This window comes from Peromyscus californicus, unplaced genomic scaffold, assembly GCF_007827085.1.
Source record: "Peromyscus californicus insignis strain IS unplaced genomic scaffold, ASM782708v3 Scaffold_10__1_contigs__length_136768540, whole genome shotgun sequence".
Classification (NCBI taxonomy): domain Eukaryota; kingdom Metazoa; phylum Chordata; class Mammalia; order Rodentia; family Cricetidae; genus Peromyscus; species Peromyscus californicus.
The window spans coordinates 32,385,313-32,408,211 of record NW_026294391.1 but is presented as its reverse complement, the minus strand read 5'-3'; the positions used below and the strand labels follow the sequence as shown (position 1 = coordinate 32,408,211).

General features: G+C 34.1%; 1 protein-coding gene across 5 annotated transcripts in view; it reads right to left on the bottom strand.

Moving 5' to 3' along the window:
* Cnksr2 (connector enhancer of kinase suppressor of Ras 2) overlaps nt 1-22,899 on the bottom strand; it is a 236,486-nt gene that overhangs the window by 167,444 nt on the left and 46,143 nt on the right. For all 5 annotated transcript variants that reach the window (XM_052729013.1, XM_052729087.1, XM_052729167.1 and 2 more), the window contains exons 2-4: nt 20,950-21,113; nt 14,731-14,933; nt 7,026-7,113 (exon numbers count right to left, since the gene is read on the bottom strand). In XM_052729013.1, the coding sequence (XP_052584973.1) occupies nt 7,026-7,113; nt 14,731-14,933; nt 20,950-21,113 (455 nt within the window). The remainder of the gene's footprint in view (nt 1-7,025; nt 7,114-14,730; nt 14,934-20,949; nt 21,114-22,899) is intronic.

The following is a 22,899-nucleotide window of genomic DNA, read 5'->3' as shown; positions in this document are numbered from 1 at the left end:
AAAGCACAAATACATAATTTAAGTGAGATTGCTCAGCAAAATAAATTCTTCAGTATGGCTATTTAAAGTGTATCAATAAAATAATACCTTTGTCTTTTCTTAAATATATATTTATAATGAAGTAAAATAACTATGCCAGGTAAAAATAGAGCAAAGTAAAAAAAAAAAAAAGGTCAGAAAAACAGAACAACTATTTCAAGTAAAAGCATTTTGCCAGAAATTGAATTTTTAAAAGAAAGTATTCACTCTGAATTCAATAAATGGAAATCTGATTTAAAAATGTTTTACAACACCTGAAACTATTTTCTCAGCATATAATTCAAATATAAGTGTAAATTTTGGCCAAGAAAACTAACAGACACTAATGGGAGAAAAAATGTACATTTGGTTTTTAAGTAAAAATATTTTACCCCCTTATCAAATCTCTTGTTACATTCCTCTTGTTTTTCATTTGACTTCTCTTGGCCATTTTAACTCCCATTTATTTTGATCCTTCCAATAACTTTGAGCTAGATGTGATCACTTATGGTTACAAACTGTAAAAGCCATTACATGAATTTTCCAGTGTGGACTGATCTTCAGGAGAGCTGGGTTGCATCTCCCCAAACAAACTGCCTTCATCCTTGTCCCTTGTCCCAAGTACTCTCAACCTCATCAAGGCTTTACCTTTCAAACTGACAACACTTTAGTGTTCATTTTCTTAATTAGTGACAATCTCAGTTTTTGTCTGAAGTAGAGAATATTAAGATGGTACAGTAGAATTATTTTAGGTTATGCTGATACCCACGAAGACAGGCATCATGGCAATTATTTCAATGCTGACAAGAAATGCGTGGGTAGCTGTCTCATTTTTCTGATTCAGTTGCTGACAGGGCTCTAAAAAGAAGATTCAGTTCTTTGTGAGAATTCTTTCCAGTTAAGATTTTTAAAACAATTTTCTCCATTTTTTTTTGTGTTTTTATAACGAATTTTATGTAGGGAACAAAATGTTAGGGAAAAGTATCTTCAAATGCTTCAAAAATCTCAACCTATCCAAACACAGAATAAGAAAAAATGATATAGATTAAATTAGACTATGTAAATTCCTCCAAATGGAGATTTTCAAAGGAAATTTATAGTGTTTTTCCTCTTTAATTTTAACATTATTCGAAATAGAAGTGTCCAACATCAATAAGAATTTTCCACTTACTTTATTGTACCACCCCTTTGTGTTAAGAAAGGGAGAAAAGCCATTTATGACAGTTTATTTTTAGATATTGATCATCTCATCTTGCTGCAAAGGGAATAAAAATAATTAAAGGAGAGTGAAAAATCATTTTAAGCACAGCATATTTCAAAGCATAAAACTGTTCAGGTGAGATTTCTTGAAAGCCTGGTAATAAATGCATGCCCTAGATATTTTTTAAAGTCTATTCCTTACTTATTCAAGTTGTCCATTTAAGTGGCAGCTAAAGTTTAATTTCTATATTTAGGTACTTCATATATTTCCAAATAAACCTTTGGCTACTATTTATATAAAATGGCGGGATTAGACAATTTGTTGGATGTTAACTGTATGTAATTTATTTTAAATATAACTTTAGGATTTGTTTATGATAGGTTCGTTTGTCAAACTTAAACTAACATTCTTTTGGTGTGCAAAAAAATCCTTCTTTTCTTATAATCTTAAAATCACTTTGGGAAATTTGGTAAATATAGAAAAGTAGTTTGTCCATAGATTCACTATCGAGAAATAAACAGTTAACTATTTTATTTCATGATTTTATCTATCAGTCCTCATTCCTATTGATACTATGGGCAGAAACAGACACAGAGCTCAGAAAACCTTAGATTGTATCATTATAGCAGAAAAACAGTGCAGAAATTCAGAGATAAGTTTTGTCTACTAATATACAAAATTCCTAAAAGATACATTTTGTTAGCATTAGGCATCTGTATGGTGTTTCAGGAAAGATATTTTAGGCTAGCCTGGAATATGGTTATGAGGATAAATAATCACTTATTATTTATTTTTACCTTTTCTAGCACTGATGATTGAAGGAGTGCCATATACATACAAGACAAGTGTTCTATCACTGAGCTATGTCATCGGCCCTCATAATCGTATAGTAACTAATAAAAGGAAATTTAATATGATGGATATTGTTGAGGTTTTTAAAATATGAATAAAAGAAACAGAATGGAAGCTTTTTCACATGAGAGTTCATTAAAAAGAGTAACACTTAATTTATTTTTTTCTTTCTTTCTTTGCTAAAGACAAATGAACACATGCCAGCCACAGAGAATAATTTTGCTCAGTCAATTTCTTTTTCACCAATAGTGTATATAAACTAAGAAAGACACTGTTTCTGTCTTCAAGGAGTTCTTCACTAATGAAAGTAAGATAATTGTTATTCATAGCATATAACTGCCCCAGAAAGTATGTGAAATGCTATGCACACAACAATGAGGAACTCTACCTCTGCTCACACAAGGAATTATACACCAAAAAGGGGGATAAAAGAGAATTATACAAGTAACTAGTCTAATCTTTTACAGAAAAAAGGTGAGCAATGAATGTGTGGAAAAGTAAAAGGCCAAAAGCAAGGTATTACACTTAATTTCAACCATAGCAGGAACAACATTACAATAAAGACTCAATAGTGAGAGAAGACAAAAGCACATGCGGGAAATCAAAAAAGCTTCACAAATGAAGTAGCATTTCTCAAAGTTCTTAAAGGATAGGACATAATTTTAATAAGGCAGAGATGGAAGATATATAGGACATATTGCACAGAGGTATCATAAGACGAATAGATAAACTAAGAACTGTTTTACTAATGATAATTTATCCATATGCGTTAGAGTACAGTTAATACATATGGGAGTTCTTGAAGATAAAACCAAAGTTATGCTGGAACAGCATGTTAGCTCACTTGAATCCCAAAGGAAGAAGTCAGACTAATGATAATTTATCTGTATGAGTTAGAGTACAGTTAAGACACATGGGAATTCTTGAAGATGAAATCGAAGTTATGCTGGAACAGCATGTTAGCTCCTTTGAATCCCAAAGGAAGAAGTTAGCAATTCATTTGTAAACAGCAACATGGGCTTAGATTTGCAATGACTAATTCAATGGTGATCAATTCTATACTGATAGATTAAAACAGGATGTCATGACTATTTATTAAGAGGAATTTGCATTTAATGTTTCTTTTAAGGAACAACAGAACTAGGTACAAATTAGGAATGAGGAAAACCAAGGAAAAAGCCAACAACATAAGATTTTGTTCAAAAGTAAAGATGACACATCAAACAGGACATGTGATGGGAAAATGAGAATGAGGTAGAAGTAGATGTGACAAATGTCATGAGCTACTGAATTTTAAAATACAAAAGCTGGTAACGTATGAGCAAAATGTCCGAAGAAGGTACACCATCATGTAAACAGAGTATATAGCTGGTATGGAGGGCACAAAACGTCCTTCTGTGTTCTAAGTACATTTGGAGTATTTTAATAATTTTATGTTTGGTCAAGACAATATGTACTTAAAGATCATCCTGTAAAATAATCTCTTCTCTGTTGTTGGGTAGTTTTGCTCTTTTTGGGGACCCCACTACCCAGCTCCCAAATAAATCACACCTAGAGGCTTATTATTGCTTATGAATGCCCGGCCTTAGCTTGCTTAGTTTCTAGCCAGCTTTCCTTAACTTATTCTGTCTACCTTTTCCTCTGGGCTTTTCCCGTTCTCTAACTTCCATAATTATATCTTATTCTTATTCTGTGGCTCACTGTGTAGCTGGGTGGCTGGCCCCTGATGTCCTTCTTCTCTGGCTCCTAGATCTTAGATCTCCAATCCCTCTTCCCAGATTTCCCCTTCTATTTATACTCTCTGCCTGCCAGCCCCACCTATCCTTTCTCCTGCCTTGCTATTGGCCAGTTCTTTATTAGATCACCAGGTGTTTTATACAGGCACAGTAACACAGCTTCACAGAGTTAAACAAATGCAACATAAGCAAAAGTAACACACCTTAAAATAATATTCTACTACACTTCTCTAGTCTACTTAATGTTTTCTGACTTCTAAGTCGTAAAACTTAAACCCATTATTGACTTATAATAAGATGCTTAAGGAGAATGTTGAGCTGAACAGCAAAGCTACTGAAAAGTCCTATAGAGAACAGCAACAAGCCTTAGAGGGCAATATGAGAATGGGGTATGTTTTATAAAGAGTAACTGTCAATAGCAGACAATCATGCGATCTGGAGAAAAGCAAGAAATTAATTAAGTACTATTTATATGGCAGGCTCTTAAAATCCCAGAATGTGTGGGCTAGCCATCTGACATGGACTGCATTTCCATCACTGCTTATCTCTGCAGAAAAATGTTAATTCACTAGAAATGATTTCCATATTCTTCTTGAAATAATAGCTGAAGGTTAAGAACAAAGGTGTGTTGTATAATCTGTAAATTCTAAACACAGAAAACTATTTTTACCTCATATTATATGTAACTTTTGTTCAAAATCCCGTTGCGTATTGCCTTTCCAAATAAGAAAACGTTGAATATGTGTGAGTTAAGCAATGATTACTTGATGATCCTCAAGGATTACAAGCAAACTCATAGCTGCCATTTTGAATTGCAGTCTTGGTTTATAAAAACAAAAAGTGTTAGCCCACTACTCAATAAACAGCAACTTTTATTTCACAAATATACTTGAAAATATTTTCACAGTTGATATAATAAAAATAGCAATAAGTGAATTCCTTTAGTATAAAAATAAAAATAAACAATAAATTTCATTTTAATTTCACAATGTTCCAATTGTCTTTGGTGTCATGTAAAAGCAAAAAATATTTAATAACACATAATAAAATTACTATAGATTTTTACCAAGTAACAGTAAAGTGTTAATTATGTGTTTTATTACTGTGTGCACACAGACTGTGTTAAAAAACAAAAGCATATAGAATAACACTCTAGAAAATACATTAAAAATGTTTCTGATACCTTTTTTGTTTTTGTAAATTATGATTTGTTTGTTTTTACTGGTTGTCTGTATTCTAAAGAGAAAGAAAGGGCCTGGAATTGGGTGGGTTGAGAGGTAAGGATATCTGGAAGGAGTTAGGGGAGGGGAACCATGATCAGAATATATTGTATGAAAAAAATTTTCCAATCAAAATAAAAATAAATGTTTCTGACAAGTCATAACAACAGGAAACATTAGCTATAAGTTATGTTATTGCTATTACCTCTGTTCCCTAGAGCAATGCATGTCAACCAAAACCACCTAGAAAAACTTGCAAAGATGCAAGCTCTTGGGCCCTACGTATAATACATTTGAAGTGGGTCCCAAGCATTTCAAATTTCTAACAACTCTTCATGTTAGAAATTTGGTATCAAATTAGGTATCAAACAGTAGTTGGTCACACTGGACTCTACTACTCTGGAACACAGGCCAATAGCTATGACTGAAATTTGGCCTACTTTTATGAATCAAATTTTAATGGAACCTAAATACATTCATACATTTATATGTGCCTGCTATTTTTGCCATAAAATAAGAGATAATTGTGATAGGTACAATCTAGCCTAAAAAAGTCTTAAATATTTACTATCTTTACAGAAAAAAATATTTATTAATCTGTACTTTCAAAATTCCATGCTTCTTTCAATTTTCTAGTTGAATTTTTTTAAAAAAGTAATTTATCGCTATCAAATGTGAAGGGATACAGACTACTCGAGTACATCTAAGCTAATAAACTGTTTCCCATTACCTTTTTCCTCTTACTGGGTTGCCTCATCCAGCCTTGATGAGGCTTTGTGCCTAGACTTAGTGCATCCTGTTATGCCATGTTAGGCTGCTATCCCTGGGAGGCCTGCTCTTTTCTGAAGTGAAACAGAGAAGCTGTGGATCTTGGGGAGAGAGTAGGTGGAGGGGAAACTGGGAAGAGTAGAGAGAGGGGAAACTGCAGTCAGGATGTATTATATGAGAATAGAATAAGGAAAAGAAAAAAGAAAGAAAATAAATAAAATGCTAAAAAATGTTTCCCATCATCATGAATGTTTCTTTGACTAACAAAAGCTTTTCATCTCCATCATATAATTCTGATGAATACCTAATGTATGCCATGATGAGGAAAACAATGTTATTCACTAGGTCCTAAATGAAAATATTGAGAACCTAAAGTGTGAGATATATGATGCAAAAATATCTACATGATAGAACAAAAGTATACTGAAGTTAGTAAGTCTATATTAATCAAATTTCCTATTTTTTGAGGAATTATAAACAATATAGCAACCTGAGAGCTATGTCTGATAATCAAAAACAGGTGGCACAAGGATAAAGTCGACCACAGTTTCATGAGCTTATCCAATAATTTTTTGCATCACTATACATTACCCCCTTTTCTCCCAATTCCTGCATCACTAGATAATGGTACCCTGAGAAAGAAGCAGTGGCAACAGGGTACCATAAGACTTATGATGGAGAGTTGTACCTATTAATGTCAATCCTCCTAGATGTACTTTATTTAGATAAATTTCTATAGATCTACTAGTAAATCTACTTCAGTCTCTGACATTTCTCATTGTTTTATAAAAGAATTGATTCAAACATTTATACCAGTTGTTGGACTCCTGAAGGCATTTGATCTTGGAATCTCTGGCTTATATTTAAGTGAAAAATCAGATCAAGTAATTAGCTCATTACCAAAAGTTCTTAGGTATATTTATTTGTGTATGTGTACACACAAAGTAAAACTATCAATATCTTAGAGCAAAAATCTGAACTTGTTGAATGGAGTTATTTAATTGTGTGAAAGTAATACAGTTTAGACATTCCATTGAAGATGAAACTGACAGACATGATCTTATAATAATGAAGTTAGGTACTCCAATTCATTTTCTATCTTCTGATAAACAAAACTTATGATATATGCATACTTTTCAATAAATAATTTGCTTTTTAAAAATCATTTGCTCATTTTTGAAATATAAAATAGCTAGTAATTTAACCAAAGGAAATACTGTCAGTCAATACCTGTTGCACGATTGTTGTTAGTTCCAAGCAGAGTTGTATGACGTTATTTCTCGTGACTGAATAGTCTGTCACAGCAGCAAATGGTGACCTACAATGGAAAAACAAAGACTATGATTATTAAGAATAGCTTTTGAGTGAAAATCACCAAAATGAAATAGTATAACATAAGATTTTGAATGATAATGAAATGAATTTTTATAAAGCTTACATAGTGATAAAATAATATTTGGGACTCGTTTAGATTAAAATGAGTGAAATTAGAAGAATTAAAATTTAGAAATAATTTTATATCTATCAAATTTTTCTTTATAAATTTCTTAAAATTTGTTCTTTGATGCTTTTTTCAAGGCTCCTTTACTATATCTAATACAAAATAGAAAAGGAAAGCTTAATAAAAAGCAGTGTTTTATTTAGTATTTACTTTCCAAAGAAACTTAACACTTTAAATATGACATTTACTTGAAATACTCATAATTAAATGCTAGCAGTATTAATAAACTAGTCGTTACTGCCAGCTTACTATATGTGAATTACTATTCTAATTGTGACATACATACTAACTTAATATATACAGTAACTCTTCTGAAACAGGCATTCTTTTATTATTTTAGTTTTAGAAAATAGAACAATGAAGGTAGATAAATGTTTAGTGACAGAATGAGTGAGTCTGGGAGCTAGTGTTCAGACCCAGAAGTCTGAATCCAGAGCCCACAGTCATATGCAGTTAAACACTACCATAAATATACCTAGAGTTTATCATTACTTCAATCTCATTTAAGGACAACATATTCAGGGAATTGTTCCATTTCATGTAAGCTGACAATTTTATATATAAAGAACTTTAAAATAAGACAAAATACTTAGCAATATTTAATTGTAATGGCTAAACCTTACAAATCAAATATATACCAAAAAAATCAAAATCTTAACATTTACACAGCATTATTCATATGGAAATTTTATACTTAAGAAGTAATTAAATTTTAGTTAATGAAAAGAAAACAAAAGCATATACATTCCAGTGTACTTTAGAGATTTGTAACAATGGTCATGGATACTACTCCTTTCTCTTTTCTAGCATTGAATTATTGTGTTTTGCTATCTGTGTATACTTTTTAGGACCTGGAGTGTGGAGAGATGGTTCAGCAGTTAAGAAAGCTAACTGCTCTTCCAGAGGACCTAGTTCAATTCCCAGTACCCACATGGTGGCTCACAACTCCAGTTCCAGGAGATCTAATACTTTCTTCTAGCCTCTATGGGCACTACATGTGCAGGGTGTGCAGACATGCATAAATGTATAACACTCATACACATAAAATAACAATAAAGGTTAAAAGATTTTTAAAAAGATTTTAGGATATACAAAAAAGGGTGTATGTGGAATGTTGTAATGAAGTGCTGCTATGTAGAAAACATTTTTGTTTGAAAACTAAACATATAATAAACACATATCCACTAACAATATCTGACAGAAGTTTATACTGCTTACCAGCAAAACAAATGAATATTTCTCATCTAACACGATTGTAGATAAGATTCTGTTACATTTAAATTGGTAACAATACATTCTAAAATTTCTATGGGCCAAGGAGCAATACAGATAGATATTCCTACAACCCAAGGCAGAGTAGGGAACAAAGTCAAGTTCCCTAATATACTATTAGGACTTAGAATTTGTCTTAATATTCTTTTTCCACAATCACTAAAGATTAAAAATTGAATCACAGGGAAAGTTAAAATAGAAAACTATCCTGCAGCTTTTCTCACATTATGTTCAACCAAATAATTCACAAATATCCTGATTTCCTAATCTACCACATACTTTATCCTATCTAATCTTTTAGCAACATCTGTCCATATTGATAACTGTCTTTTTTCCTTCAAATTTTTTTCTTTTGCTTCCATAACACTACTTTCACATAAACTCCTCTTTATTCTGATTACAGGTCTATATTTGTTTTCTTGAGTTAAACTTTTCTCTTTTTTTTGATGCAGGGTTTCTCTGCATTGCCCTGGGACTCGTTCTATAGACCAGGCTGGCCTTGAACTCAGTTCCTGCTTCTGCCTCTGTGTCTTAAGTGCTAGGATTAAAGAAGTATGCTACCATGCCCAGCATGAGCTAAACTTTTAATCAGTTTTCAATTGTTGGTCGTCCACAGGGCTCATTTCTTATCCCACATCTCTCTATTCCCTCAAAAAATATAAAGTATACAGTACAGGCTAGGGCCTTTTCTGATTAACTATATCAGTGAGCAAAGTATAAGAGAAATCTCTGCTATCTTGAATGACATATTATAGACAGAACAGTTAATAAGAACAATAGCCCTATTTTATACCTAAGGACATATAGCATGTTAGGAAGGTCTAAGATTTTTGAATAATCAAATAAGACAATCAAAATATATTCTAATATTTTCCTTATATCTCCTATTGGATAGTGGGTTTGCCTATTTTGATTATTCACTGGGTCAGCCAAGTCAGGCATGTCTTATTTATTATAAATGTCCTCATTCTTTGACTCTCTAGGTCTTATTTGTCCCTAGGCCTTACTTATCTACCCAAACAACTTGAATATTCTTTCACTCTTATTATTGCTTCACTAATTAAAATCTCATAGCAGTGGAGAAGATAAACTATATATATCCTAAGATTGTCAGGATCTATCAGGTACTACTAGCACCATTTACTCATTTGGTTTTGAATTTAACTACTCTAAATCCTAGTTTGCCCACTTGTAAAATAAGGACAATCCTTTTGGATTGTTTTGACTGAATAAGTATGACTAAAGTTATTCATGCCAAAGACTGTCACCACCATGGTTAGCATAGCAATCACTGTCAGTACTAGCAGTTATTAAATCCTGAAAAAGCCTCCAAAGTAGTATTCCTTTTTCTAGCATTGGTCTTCTCCAATCTTCTACAACAAGGAATCTTTGAAATTCACAGATCTAAATAAAACAATCACCCTGGACTGCACCCCATTGTCTTTCCCATAAAGTGAAAATGCCAAGAATTTCTTTTTTTTCTTTCTTTTTTTTTTTTCAAGACAGGGTTTCTCTGTGTAGCTTTGCACCTTTCCTGGAACTCACTTGGTAGTCCAGGCTGGCCTTGAACTCACAGAGATCCGCCGGCCTCTGCCTCCCGAGTGCTGGGATTAAAGGCGTGCGCCACCACCGCCCGGCAAGAATTTCTTTTTTATTATTATCTTATTTCTTTTCTTTTCTTTTTTTTTTTTTTTACTTTTTTTGAGACAGGGTCTCAGTAGGTATCTTTGACTGGCTGGCCTGGAGTGCAATGTGTAGACCAGGCTGATCTGGAACTCACAGAGATCAACCTGCCTCTTCAGTGCTGGAATTAAAGGTATGTGCCACCAAGGTCAGTTTTTTTTTTCTTTTAACTCAAGCTGTTAAAGCAATGTTAATAATCAAGCCAGTCTACACTTGAATTTTTCTGTGATTAAAAATAAAAAACATTCAATCCTTTTTTTTTCAATTTACAAAAGATTCTATAGAATTTAAAAGTTACCACAATTTACATTTTTGCATTGCTTTTAAGTACTTATTTGATTTTTGTGGTCAAAATATCAAATAGCCTCTAATTTAATTGAATACTTCTATGTGATATAGCACAAAATGTACACTAAACTATTTTCTTTAGGCTTTATGTCACATTTCACTTCCTATGAAATAAGCATAAAACAGCCATTGGATGACTTCATGGATTGCTGTGGGTGTTTGTACATGGAGGTGAACTGAACTAATGCTTATCAAGAGTTGTATTAATGATAAAATGTAATAATACATAATACAACAGAGCCTCAAAAACTATTATATTGTAAAAATTAATTTGTAGTGTGTGTACAGTACTCATGACCACAATTAGGAAACAAAAGCATTCTCTAATCACTCTATGCAATAGTATAGTGAAAAGAAAATATAATGGAATTTACTTAAATCATTTTATTTCAGGATAAATGAATGTACAGTTACAGGGCAAATAATAGTGATTGTAAATAGAACTAAAACCAATATGTTATTTAAGCATTAACAACTAAGCAATATCTTATTGACTAGAGGTAATATTTACTATATATGTATATATCGAGGCTATTTCAGCTTAGAGTAACATGCTATCAGGTAGGGAATAAGTGGGGAACTCGAGATGAGAACCTGGAGGCAGGAACTGAAGCATAGGCTATGGAGGAATGCTGCGTATACTGGCTCAGTCTCCATGGATTGCTCACTGTGCTTTCTTTTTTACGGTGCAATTTAAAATATTTTCTTAGTTTAAAGCTATATGATTACCCCACAGCCAGCATTATACTAAATGGAGAAAAATTCACAATCTCATTAAAATCAGGAATGAGATAGGGCTGTCCACTATCCCCAACTCCTTCTCAATATAGTGCTAGAAGCACTAGCTGGAGAAATAATGCAGGTGATGGAAATTAAAGGGAAATTAACAGGAAATGAAGTCAAATTGTTTCTATTTGCAGATAATATGGTATACATAAGAGATATCAAAATGTCACCAGAAAATGCTAGAAACAATATTCAGCAAAGTGACAAGGTGTAAAATTAGCCTACAAAAATCTTTACCCCTTTTAGATATCAACAGCAAACACACTGAGAAAGAGATCATGGGCATACTCCAAATTTATAATAGCATCAAAGATAATAAAATGTCTTGGATAAACCCAAAAAAGGAGGTAAAAGGAGGTGAAAGACCTCTACAATGAAAAATTAAAAACTCTGAAGAAGTTGGGAAAGATACTAAAAAATTGAAGATATCCATATTCATGAATCAGTAAAATTAATATTGTGTAAATTATCATCCTATAAAAAGCAATTTTTTTTCCTATAAAAAGCAATTTACAGATTAAATTAAATATCAAAATAGCCACACCATTCTTCACAGAAATAAAAAAAATCATTCTAAAATCCATATGCAACTAGAAATGACACTGAATAGCCAAAGCAATCCTAAGCAAAAAGAATACTGAAGGGATTGCTATTCTAGACTTCAGATTGTGTCTCCTGGTAATGTCAGCATCTACACCCATAACCTCTCACCAACACGACTGCTTAAACATGATCTCAACAAGGACTAGCCAATAGACATGCCAAAGTGAAGAAGAAAAAGCCCAGAAGGCTTCAACTCTACACAACTAACCACAGGCACCTAAGAAACACTGAAAGTGGGAGAACTTTCTTCCCTGGGGAAGAGCACACCAATTTGTTGTCCGATACCAAATTGTCAGTCCTGAAAAACATACATATACCAACATTACACAGTCAGAGCATGTTCTATTTAGGATTATCTATGTATGTATGTATGTATACAGATATGCATGTAATAACAGCTAATTAAAAAAGATGCCATGAATTTGAAAGAGAGCAAGGGGAGGGGTGTATGGTAAAGTTTGGAGGGAAGGGAGAAATATTGTTATAATATTATAATCACAAAAATAAAAATATAAAAGCAATAAAATAATATAAAAACATGGTACCAGCAACAAAAGAGACATGTAGACAAGTAGAACAAAATAGAAGGCCCAAACATGAGCATATATAACTTCAGGCACTTCATATTTGACAAGGATGCCAAAAACGTTCTCTGGAGAAGAGCAAGCATCTTCAACACATAGCACTGGAAAAACTGGGTGTCCACATGTGAAAGAATGAAATTAGACCCATATTTATCACCTTGCACAAAAATACAAATGGATCAAGACCTAAACATGAAACCTGAAACATGGAAATTGCTACAAGAAAACATAGCAGTGCCCACATGATACAGGTGTAGGAAAGGACTTTCTGACTAGGACTTCAGTTGCCCAAGAATTAAGGTCAACAATTGACAAGTGGAACTTCATAAAACTAAAAAGCTACTGCACAGCCAAAGAAACAATCAACAGGTTGAAGAGGAAGCCCACGGAATGGGAGAGAATCTTTGTCAGCTATATGTCTGACAGAAGATTAATATCCAGAGTACATAAGGAAATAAAAAAAAAAAACAACACAGAGTCATTTAAAAAGTGGGCCTTGGCCTTGAACAGTGTTCTCAATAGAAAAAAATAAAAATATCTAAGAAATACCTCATGTGTTTACCACCCTCAGCAATTAGGAATCGCAAAGGAAAACAAGTTTGAGATTTCATCTCACCCCAGTCAGAATTCCAAAGATAAACAAAACAATTCACATCATCCACTGTTGATGGAAATACAAACTGGCACAGCCAGACTAGAAGTCAAAAACTAAAAATAAATCCACCACATGACCAGCTATACCATTCCCTGACATATGCTCAAAGCACTCAATATCCACAGAAACATGCTCAGCAATATTTATAGCCACGATATTTACAGTCTGTATTTTTAAAATAAGGCCCTGGTAGGTTATCCAATGCCAAGTGGTCATCTCCAAACATGTACACATTTGAGCAACATTAAATGGACTCAGCAGGTTGCATTTGTGTGTGTGTGTGTGTGTGTGTGTGTGTGTGTGTGTGTGTGTGTGTGTGTGTGTGTATGCGTGTGTGTGTGTGTGTGCATGCACACATATGCATGCGTGTTTAACAATAATAATTAAAGAAGTCATAAAGTTGAGTGGGACATGGGAAGAACTAGAGGGAGGAGAGTGTGGAGTAGAAATTTTGTAAGTATAGTTCTAACATGAAATTCTCAAAAAATGCTTAAAAATGCAATTACTTTAAACAATTGATCAGTGTAGTTTATATATACTATGTTGAAACTACATTTTTATTTACTTTTGTAAAAATCTGGTAGTATATAGTTTAGTGTCCAAATCAGGATTTAATACCATAACTATATATTATGCATTGATATAATTTAGATAATATAAAACTAAGTAAAACTAACTTCTACTTTAAATGCACAAAATCTAGCTGGCCATTGTGGCACTTGGGAAACTGAGGCAGGTGGATCTCTGTGAGTCCCATGCCAGCCTGATCTACTTGGGACAGCAAGACTATATAGTAAGGCCTTGTCTCAAAAAACAAAAAATAAATAAAAGTATAAAGCCTTTATTTTAGATATAAGGTCTCATTTTTTAAAAAGCCAATTTGTATCTTACTGATGTGCTTTGAAGGAGGAACTCTGGCAAGACTGTAAATTATCAGAATTTCTTATGAGATTACAACACAGGGTAATACCATGATCTATGAAAACAGAAAGCTCATTTAGTCTATTTTTAATTGTAATCCAAGTTCATGGCAATAGCCAACCTAATATAAAAGTTTAATCTTTCCCATCTCATATTATAAATTTTATGCTCTGATATCTATTCCAAGAGAAGTGTACAAACCAGAGCAACTAGACAAGGAGCACATGCTAACAAAGTTACAGTATCTACTTACTCATTGCTCTCTCAATATGATCATTAGCAAAAGGAATGAAGAAACCCAGGAGACACTGTACAATTTGTTATGATAGGCAAACAGTTTTGCTTAGAAAACAGCAAAGGGATTTTGTGCTTGACAGAGATAAACTAGTGATTATCTATCTTGATATAAAATTTTACAAAAGATTCATATCTACATGCTAATGACCCAAAACTCTTATGAATCATAACCAGATATTTATTATTTTTACTTCTCTAATATTTTCATAGGAAATAAGAAACAATGCTATGGTAAAAACTGGTATATGAATAGGAGTTACTTATGAAACATGGGGAAGAGTGTACCTGTCCAACCAAGCAAGGAGACTCTTGGCTGCTCCAATCAGATCCACAACTGAGGTCAGAAAGTCGTTCGGCAATTTTCTGCTGGTCCTCCCATCATAATGGCCACTCCTTCTCCTTCCTGTTATGAAGTTCTGTAGATTTTTGGCAGATGCATTCAACTTGTGGGAAAGGGTTTTTAGATTTTCTGTTTCTAAGCCATAATTCTGAATAATAAAACAGAGAAAAATACATTTAATGCCAATATTTCCTTTATGTATTAAAAAACTTACTGATATAAATAAAGAATTTACTGGGCATTTTACTATGTAATAACAGTGGGACAATGTTAGAATTACAAATGAGTAAGACAGATTCCTGGCTTAGTGGAACCCATAGTCAAATGCATGTTTGGGGATATCAAAGAAAACAATTATAATAAAGATGTGCTAGCTAGTTTTTATCTCAACTTGAAACAAGCTAGTCATCTGAAAGCAGGGAACTTCAATTGAGAAAATGCCTCCATAAGATCTGGCTGTCCACAGGAAAGTCTGTAGGGCATTTTATTGATTAGTGATTGTTGTGGGAAGGCCCAGTCCATTGTGAGTGGTGCCACCCCTGAACCAGTGGTCCTGGGTGTCAATAAGAAAGTAGGCTGAGCCGGGCGGTGGTGGCGCACGCCTTTAATCCCAGCACTTGGGAGGCAGAGGCAGGCGGATCTCTGTGAGTTCGAGGCCAGCCTGGGCTACCAAGTGAGTTCCAGGAAAGGCGCAAAGCTACACAGAGAAACCCTGTCTCGCAAAACCAAAAAAAAAAAAAAAAAGTAGGCTGAAACCAAGCAGTGGTGGTATACAACTTTAATCCCAGCACTCAAGTTCAAGGACAACCTGGTCTACAGAGCGAATTCCAGGTCAGCCAGGGCTACACAGAGAAACCTGTCTTGAAATACCCCCCCAAAAAAAAAGAAAGAAAGAAAGAGAGAGAGAGAGAGAGAGAGAGAGAGAGAGAGAGAGAGAGAAAGAAAGAAAGAAAGAAAGAAAGAAAGAAAGAAAGAAAGAAAGAAAGAAAGAAAGAAAGAAAGAAAGAAAGAAAAAGAAAAGAAGGAAGGAAGGAAGAAAAAGAAAGAATGAAAGACAGACAGACAGACAGACCAAAAGAAAGTAGGCTGAGTAGGCAACCATGAAGAACAAGCCTGTAAGCAGGACTCCTTAATGGCCTCTGCATCTGCTCCTGTTCACAGGTTTCTGCCCTGACTGCCTCAGTGATGAACTGTGATGTGCAAGTATAGCATAAACAAACAAACAACAACCCTTTCCTCACCAAGTCACTTTGGGTCATAATGTTTCATCACAGCAATACAAATCCTAACCTAGACAGATATTTTTGAAAGGATTTCTTCAAGAAAACAAAAACCTGTGTATGAGATATACTTGCCGTGTTCTTTGTCCTACTTATTACCTACATGTTCATATACTTGGACACTAACATGTGGACTGGGAACCAGTCATGATTTAGAACTAACTCAACAAAGACAGTCTAGTCTTAATAAATTAGCATTAAATTCATACATCTTCTCTTTTAATTACATACATGTAAAATATTATGTATGACAGAAATGAAGGAACACATTCAACATTTTAGAAAATAAAGTTGGCTAAATCCACATTAGTCACAAATTCTCATCAAACACCTAACTAAAAATTTAATATTAACACCAAAAATTTTATAATGTCTATTTCATTTTAATGAATCCTTAATTTGAATGCACCGTGCAGCAGATATTTAGATTTATAATACTTTTCTTTGTAAATATTGAATTCTAAAAGCCTTGCTTTAATGAAAGTTTTTAGAAAGCAGATTATTTTGAATAAGTTAAGCAATTATGGTTCAAAGAAACAAAATCTTAGCAACTCCAGGCACCAATTTTTTTTCATAAAAATAACTATTATATTAAAAGTGTATAAAATGAAATGAAAATGATTATTCTGATAATTATGATGATCAATTTTAATCAATTCACCTATAATTCCCAATAAAATACATTGTCAGCACACAAACTAAGGGCTATACAATAAACTGTTCACACTTTATGCTTTTACTGTTATAGATAATATTTGTACTTTCATTTAAGAATGATATAGCATCATACCTCGAAAGAGTTAATGAGCCTCTAAATCATAATTATATTACTTCTTTTGGGAATAACATTGCACATTTAATTAATATATATGATGCTCAATGGTACAAGAATGGAAAATGACTAAATAAACCCTGGATTTTTGTTAGCAACTACAATAATTGTTCCCTATAAGGAATAACTTCAAAACAAGAGAGACAGAAATAGCATAGCTTAAAAGAAACAAAGAAATTTGGTAATTTTTCTGTGTCTTTACACTAGGAACAGAAACTTCAAAATATATGTAAGGAGAAGAGATCATAGTTCTCTCAAAGTTTCATTCAGTAAGATATTAATTTAATGCCCTGTTCATGCTAACCATTGCACAGAAAAATTAAAGAAAAATGATACTAATTAGACAAAACTATCTTGGAAGAGTCAACTGGACAACCACAGAAATAAGTGAAAAATTATACTACAGAATATGTATGTGATCTTTCTTTCTTTTTGTCATATATCATCATATAATACCAAACAACCAATATTTTCATTTACTCCTAATCATTCCATGTTCTTTCATACTTGTCTTTAAACATAAAATTCCTTATTCACAGATAACTTCTTTTTAAAATTGATGTACTATAGTTAATTTTTAATGTTAAAATTTTGTTTTTATTTTATGCAAGGTATATGGGTATTTTGCCTGCACGTATTTCTGTGTACCACATGTGAACAATGCCTGTAGAGGTCAGAAGTAGGTGTCAGATCCTCTGGAATTGGAGGTTGTAAACCTTCTATGGTGCTGGAATCTTACTGTGAAAGAGAAGCCAGTGCTGTTAATACTTATGGCATTTCTCCAGCCCCCAACTAATTTCTTTTTTGCTCAGAAAGTATCTTTCCAACCTGCAAGGCCAATGCAAATGTCACCTACACTTTCTACATCGCTCAGCAATATTTCTCGGTGTTGTTTTTAAATCTGTATTGTCTTTATCAACTTTTATCTTCCTTAATGGGATCTTGAGGGTACAGACCATGCATTTTTCATGTTTGTATTCCCACCAGTAGCATGTTTGAACATGAATATATACTTGCTGAAAGAAAGATATAAATAGAAGTAAAGGAAAAGTAGTATGGCCAGCCAGCATAAGACAGAGGGATAAGACAGATTTCTGTTTCTAACAGTGAATTCCCGGTCTAGTCAGCTCAATTTGTTGATAAGGTAGCTTACTTCCCAAATTTAAATGACAATGCAAGTACAATAGAATTCTCTGCTCATAAATTTACTTTATAATCACTAGAAAACGTCTGTTGGATTCACTGGACAATGTCTGTACTTCTGACTAGCTGATATGTAGCCATTTGGAAGGGATGAAAAGGATGTTCAATATCTGGAGTATGTTACCAGATAACTGCTGAGCAAACACAGAAAAACACAGGAATTTAATGTTTTGGCATTTCTTTCCTCTGTGCCATCTTCCAAAAGAGAGTAACTACATGAGGAAGTATTCAAATTATGCAACACTAAGATGTAGATGTAACCAACCATCTTATTAAATAAGAAACACAGAGCCGATTCAGAGAAGAAAGCCAAGAGGTCAGAGCTAAGAGCCTCACCCTTCCTGATTCAGCGATCCTCTTCAGTCAAGAGAGCTCTCCGAAAGGGACCTACTTCCTGTGTGTATGTCTTTATATATTCTAGCTGTTCTGCCTTCTCATTGGTTGTAAACCCAAACATGTGACTGCCTTGTCACTGCCTGTATGTACCGCCCTCCAGGTCCTTAAAGGCGTGCGCCACAGCCACCATGCACTTGCTATGGCTCTAATAGCTCTGACCCCCAGGCAACGTTATTTATTAACATACAATTAAAATCACATTTCAGTACAAGTAAAATACCACCACATTAGTGCTGTGGGATGGTCTGTATGTCAAATGTGTTGCTGATTGGTCAATGAATAAATCACTGATTGGCCAGTGGCCAGGCAGGAAGTATAGGCGGGACTAACAGGGGAGAGAATTGAGAGACCAGGAAGCTGGGTGGGAGAGACACTGCCAGCTGCCATGATGAGAAACAGCATGTGAAGATGCTGGCAAGCCATGAGCCATGTGGCAAGGTGTAGATTAATGGAAATGGATTAATTTAAGCTGTAAGAACAGTTAGCAGAAGCCTGCCACAGCCATACAGTTTGTAACCAATATAAGTCTCTGTGTTTACTTGGTCGGGTTTGAGCGGCTGTGGGACTGGCAGGTGAGAGAGATTTGTCCTGACTGTGGGCCAGGCAGGAAAACTCTAGCTACACTAAGATGCTGAAGCTTGAACTGTAGAGCTTAGCATATGAAAAAATTCAGCACAGTTCCATGGCTCAATTTTAAAAATGGTCTAGACATAACCTCTGATACTGTTTTATATGTGAGCCAAACTCCAAAAGTCTACATGTCTAGATGAACTACACATGATGCCATCTTTCCTTCATCCAACTGACAGTGCAGGAGTCTGTCAAACAAGAGGAGCCACTGTTATCAGATACATATGTTTGAACATCAAGCTCTGAAACACTGAACTATAAACACTGTAAGATGTGGCAAACAGAGACTGCTAGGTTATTAGCCCTCTACAACCTACTTCTACCTCTACAGTAACTTCAGGGCCAGTGAGACATGAATTTGAAGATTAGTGTGCTTAAACACTAGGTCCTTTTCTTACCATTAGTATGGTCTTTTGCTTCAGGCATAACTGCTTCAATCTGAATCAGGTAGATTGTGAGTCCATATTCTGGTCTCAATCAGTCAGTCAGTCAATCAAACTCTCTCTCTCTCTCTCTCTCTCTCTCTCTCTCTCTCTCTCCCCCCCCCCCCGTGTGTGTGTGTGTGTGTGTGTGTGTGTGTGTGTGTGTGTGTGTGTGTGTGTGTGTGTGTGTATGTGTGTATGCATGCATTATTTTGTCTATGTGGAATACCATTCTCTTGCTTCCTCCACCCACTAATCATACTCATCCTCCATTAGGCTGATTATGTAATATGCACCCATGTAGATCAATAAAAACAGTTATTTTCTTTCTTTCTGTATTCCCACAATATTTACCACATAGTCTATATTTTGGTCATTACAGTATTAGGATTGATTATTTATTTGCCATTCTCCTCAAATATGTTTTACAAGGGGACAAAAGTCAAGTCTTACTCACAGTTGAAAAATTACTAAGTATATAAATTGATGCTTCAGTTGAACTGTATTTAATTTATCCATTTGATTTTACTAGTCATCATCTAAATAATAGTTATTGTATAGTGTGTGCTAAACACTGAATTAGGCACTACACAAACATAATTCCTTATTTTTCCTACCACTAAAAGGAAGTGGTATGATTATCTCAGCTTTAAACAAACTATGGCTACGAGTTAAATGATATTCTCATGAGTTCTCAGGATCTGGTTGAGCCAATATTCAAATTCAGGTTATAGCATTATGTAGATACCATTTTTTCTATATGTATTTAGTTCTCTTATCTTAAAAATAACTGAAAGAATTTAAATCATTCAGGTTAGTTTTACCTGACTTTATTGGGAGGAAATCTATAACTATATCTAATATCAGAATATCTAATGTATTATCACAAGCTTAGAAAAAGTTTATTTTGACATTCATTTCTCTTGACTTTATTATGCATTTTCATTAACTGAAGAAAGCTATCATATAATGTGTGATATTTTATTTTCACTGCTTATGTCTGGAAATAATATCTAAATAATTTGTTTTAAAGCTTTTTAAAAACAAGATAACTTAATATTTCAAAATTTAGAAGAACTGGATTTTACAACTGATTATACATAATTCTATCTATAAAGCACCACTGCTAAAATTCTCCTTAGCTAAGCTCCAACTTGTTTTTCACATGGTGAAATAAAATATTACTAGCTGAGTTTTAAGCTTCTTTGTCATTTAGCACTAATGGATTAAATTTACAGAAGTATACAAATACTACATCTAAGTATATAAATACTACACTTAAAAATGAAAATTTTCACATACATGTATCTAGGTTATAATAAAAGCGAGAGAAAAAAGTAAAAAAAGTGGATAGTGGAAGACAGACATCAAGTTTTCTTTCCAACCAGTTTCAGTCCTTACCAATGCACACAGAAGGTCAACTGCCTCCAAGATCAGCTCCTGATGGCCAATACGGCTGACTCCCAGATCTTCTAGTTCTTGATGTGTGATGCGTAGCAGCTGATCTCCACTGATCTTCTCCCTCTCAAAGTTCTTAATATACTGCTGCAAACAGTCATCAAGACCTACAAAATAAAATTAAAAAGAACAAAATAGAAAAATATTGTTGAAACAAACAAATTGATGGGCAGATGGGAAGCAAGCAATAACTCCTACCATGCCAAAACTTAAATCCATTTTGACACTGGACTAGTCAAATCCTCCACCTCTTCTCAATATATATGTGAGCTGTAGCAAAAAATTATATTCTTCATTATTAGATTCCTATTCCTATTCAAACTTTACCAGGTAATCACTAAAAACCTCACATCTCTTCTAAGTTTTGATTTCAGACAAATATGCAGAATAATGAATACAAACAGGTTCCCCTACTTTCAGATTTACATGTGCCATACTACTACTTTTTCTTTAACATAATTTCATAGGAAGGGGCCTTATTCTGTCTACATAGCCTAATGAATCTGTCTTCCTGCACTCTGAACTCCTGTCTTCTATCACCATAGCACTACTTCAATCATTTTAAAACTAAATACTTTGTTTCAACAAATTTCTATTCTTTGATGCGTTTTGTATTTAACACTCTGCTATCTTAAAGATAAATAAAAAAAAAACCTGATTTCCTTCATGCTGTATTCTGTCACCCTTTATAGACCTAAGCACCCTTTCTTTTATTTTCTTTTTTTAAAGCTGCAATGAATTCCCTAATCCATTATCATTTGGATTTAATTCAAGTTCATAGTATATAATCACATTAGAATTTATGTTCTTCAATGGCTGAGGGGTCACCAACTGGATCAGGCCCTCTGAATGGGTGAGACATTTGATTGGCTTGATCTGTTTGGGAGGCATCCAGGCAGTTGGGACCAGGTCCTGTGCTCATTGCATGAGTTGGCTGTTTGAAACCTGGGGCCTATGCAGGAATGCTTGGCTCGGCCTGGGAGGAGGGGACTGGAACTACCTGGACTGAGTCTACCAGGTTGATCTCAGTCCGCGGGGGAGGCTTTGCCCTGGAGAAGGTGGGAATGGGGGGTGGGCTGGGGGGAAGGTGAGGGGGGCCAGAGGGAGGAGAACAAGGGAATCCGTGGCTGATATGTAGAACTGAATTGTATTGCAAAATAAAAATAAAAAATTAAAAAAATACAAAAAATCAAAAAAAGAATTTATGTTCTTAAAATAATTCTTTCAAGATTCCCCATGACAATTAATAAGTGATTGTCCAGCCTATAGTTAATGTTCAATCATTTACAAAAGTGGACTGGCACAAATGGCAAATTGGAATAATATGACTAGGCCTCTAAAATTTTAGGTAAGGATTATCAAGAAAATTAAATAACTAACACAAACTAAGTGGTATTGATTATATCAAAAAGGGAGATAAGATTCCACAATGTGCTACATCTTGGCAAAATTATGAGGGAGTAGAAATCATAAGCAAGTAGAGGAGGGGGAAAGATATGGTTAAAACATATATACCAAATGAACAGAGACCTGCAATAGAGATATATAACCTCAAGAGAGAGAAACAGTCCTAAAAACATTCTGGTTCCTGACAACATATAATTGTCTTCATGTTGCTGTATTAAGTGAAATAATTTTGGCCCTTGCCAATACTCACATAGCAGTGAAGAATCAATGAAAAAATAGTATTGTGGAAAACCACAAACTAAAGTTTTTTTTTTTTTTTTTTTTGGTTTTTCGAGACAGGGTTTCTCTGTGTAGCTTTGCGCCTGTCCTGGAACTAACTTCGTAGCCCAGGCTGGCCTCGAACTCACAGAGATCTGCCTGGCTCTGCCTCCCGAGTGCTGGGATTAAAGGCGTGCGCCACCACCGCTTGAGAATATAATAAGATGG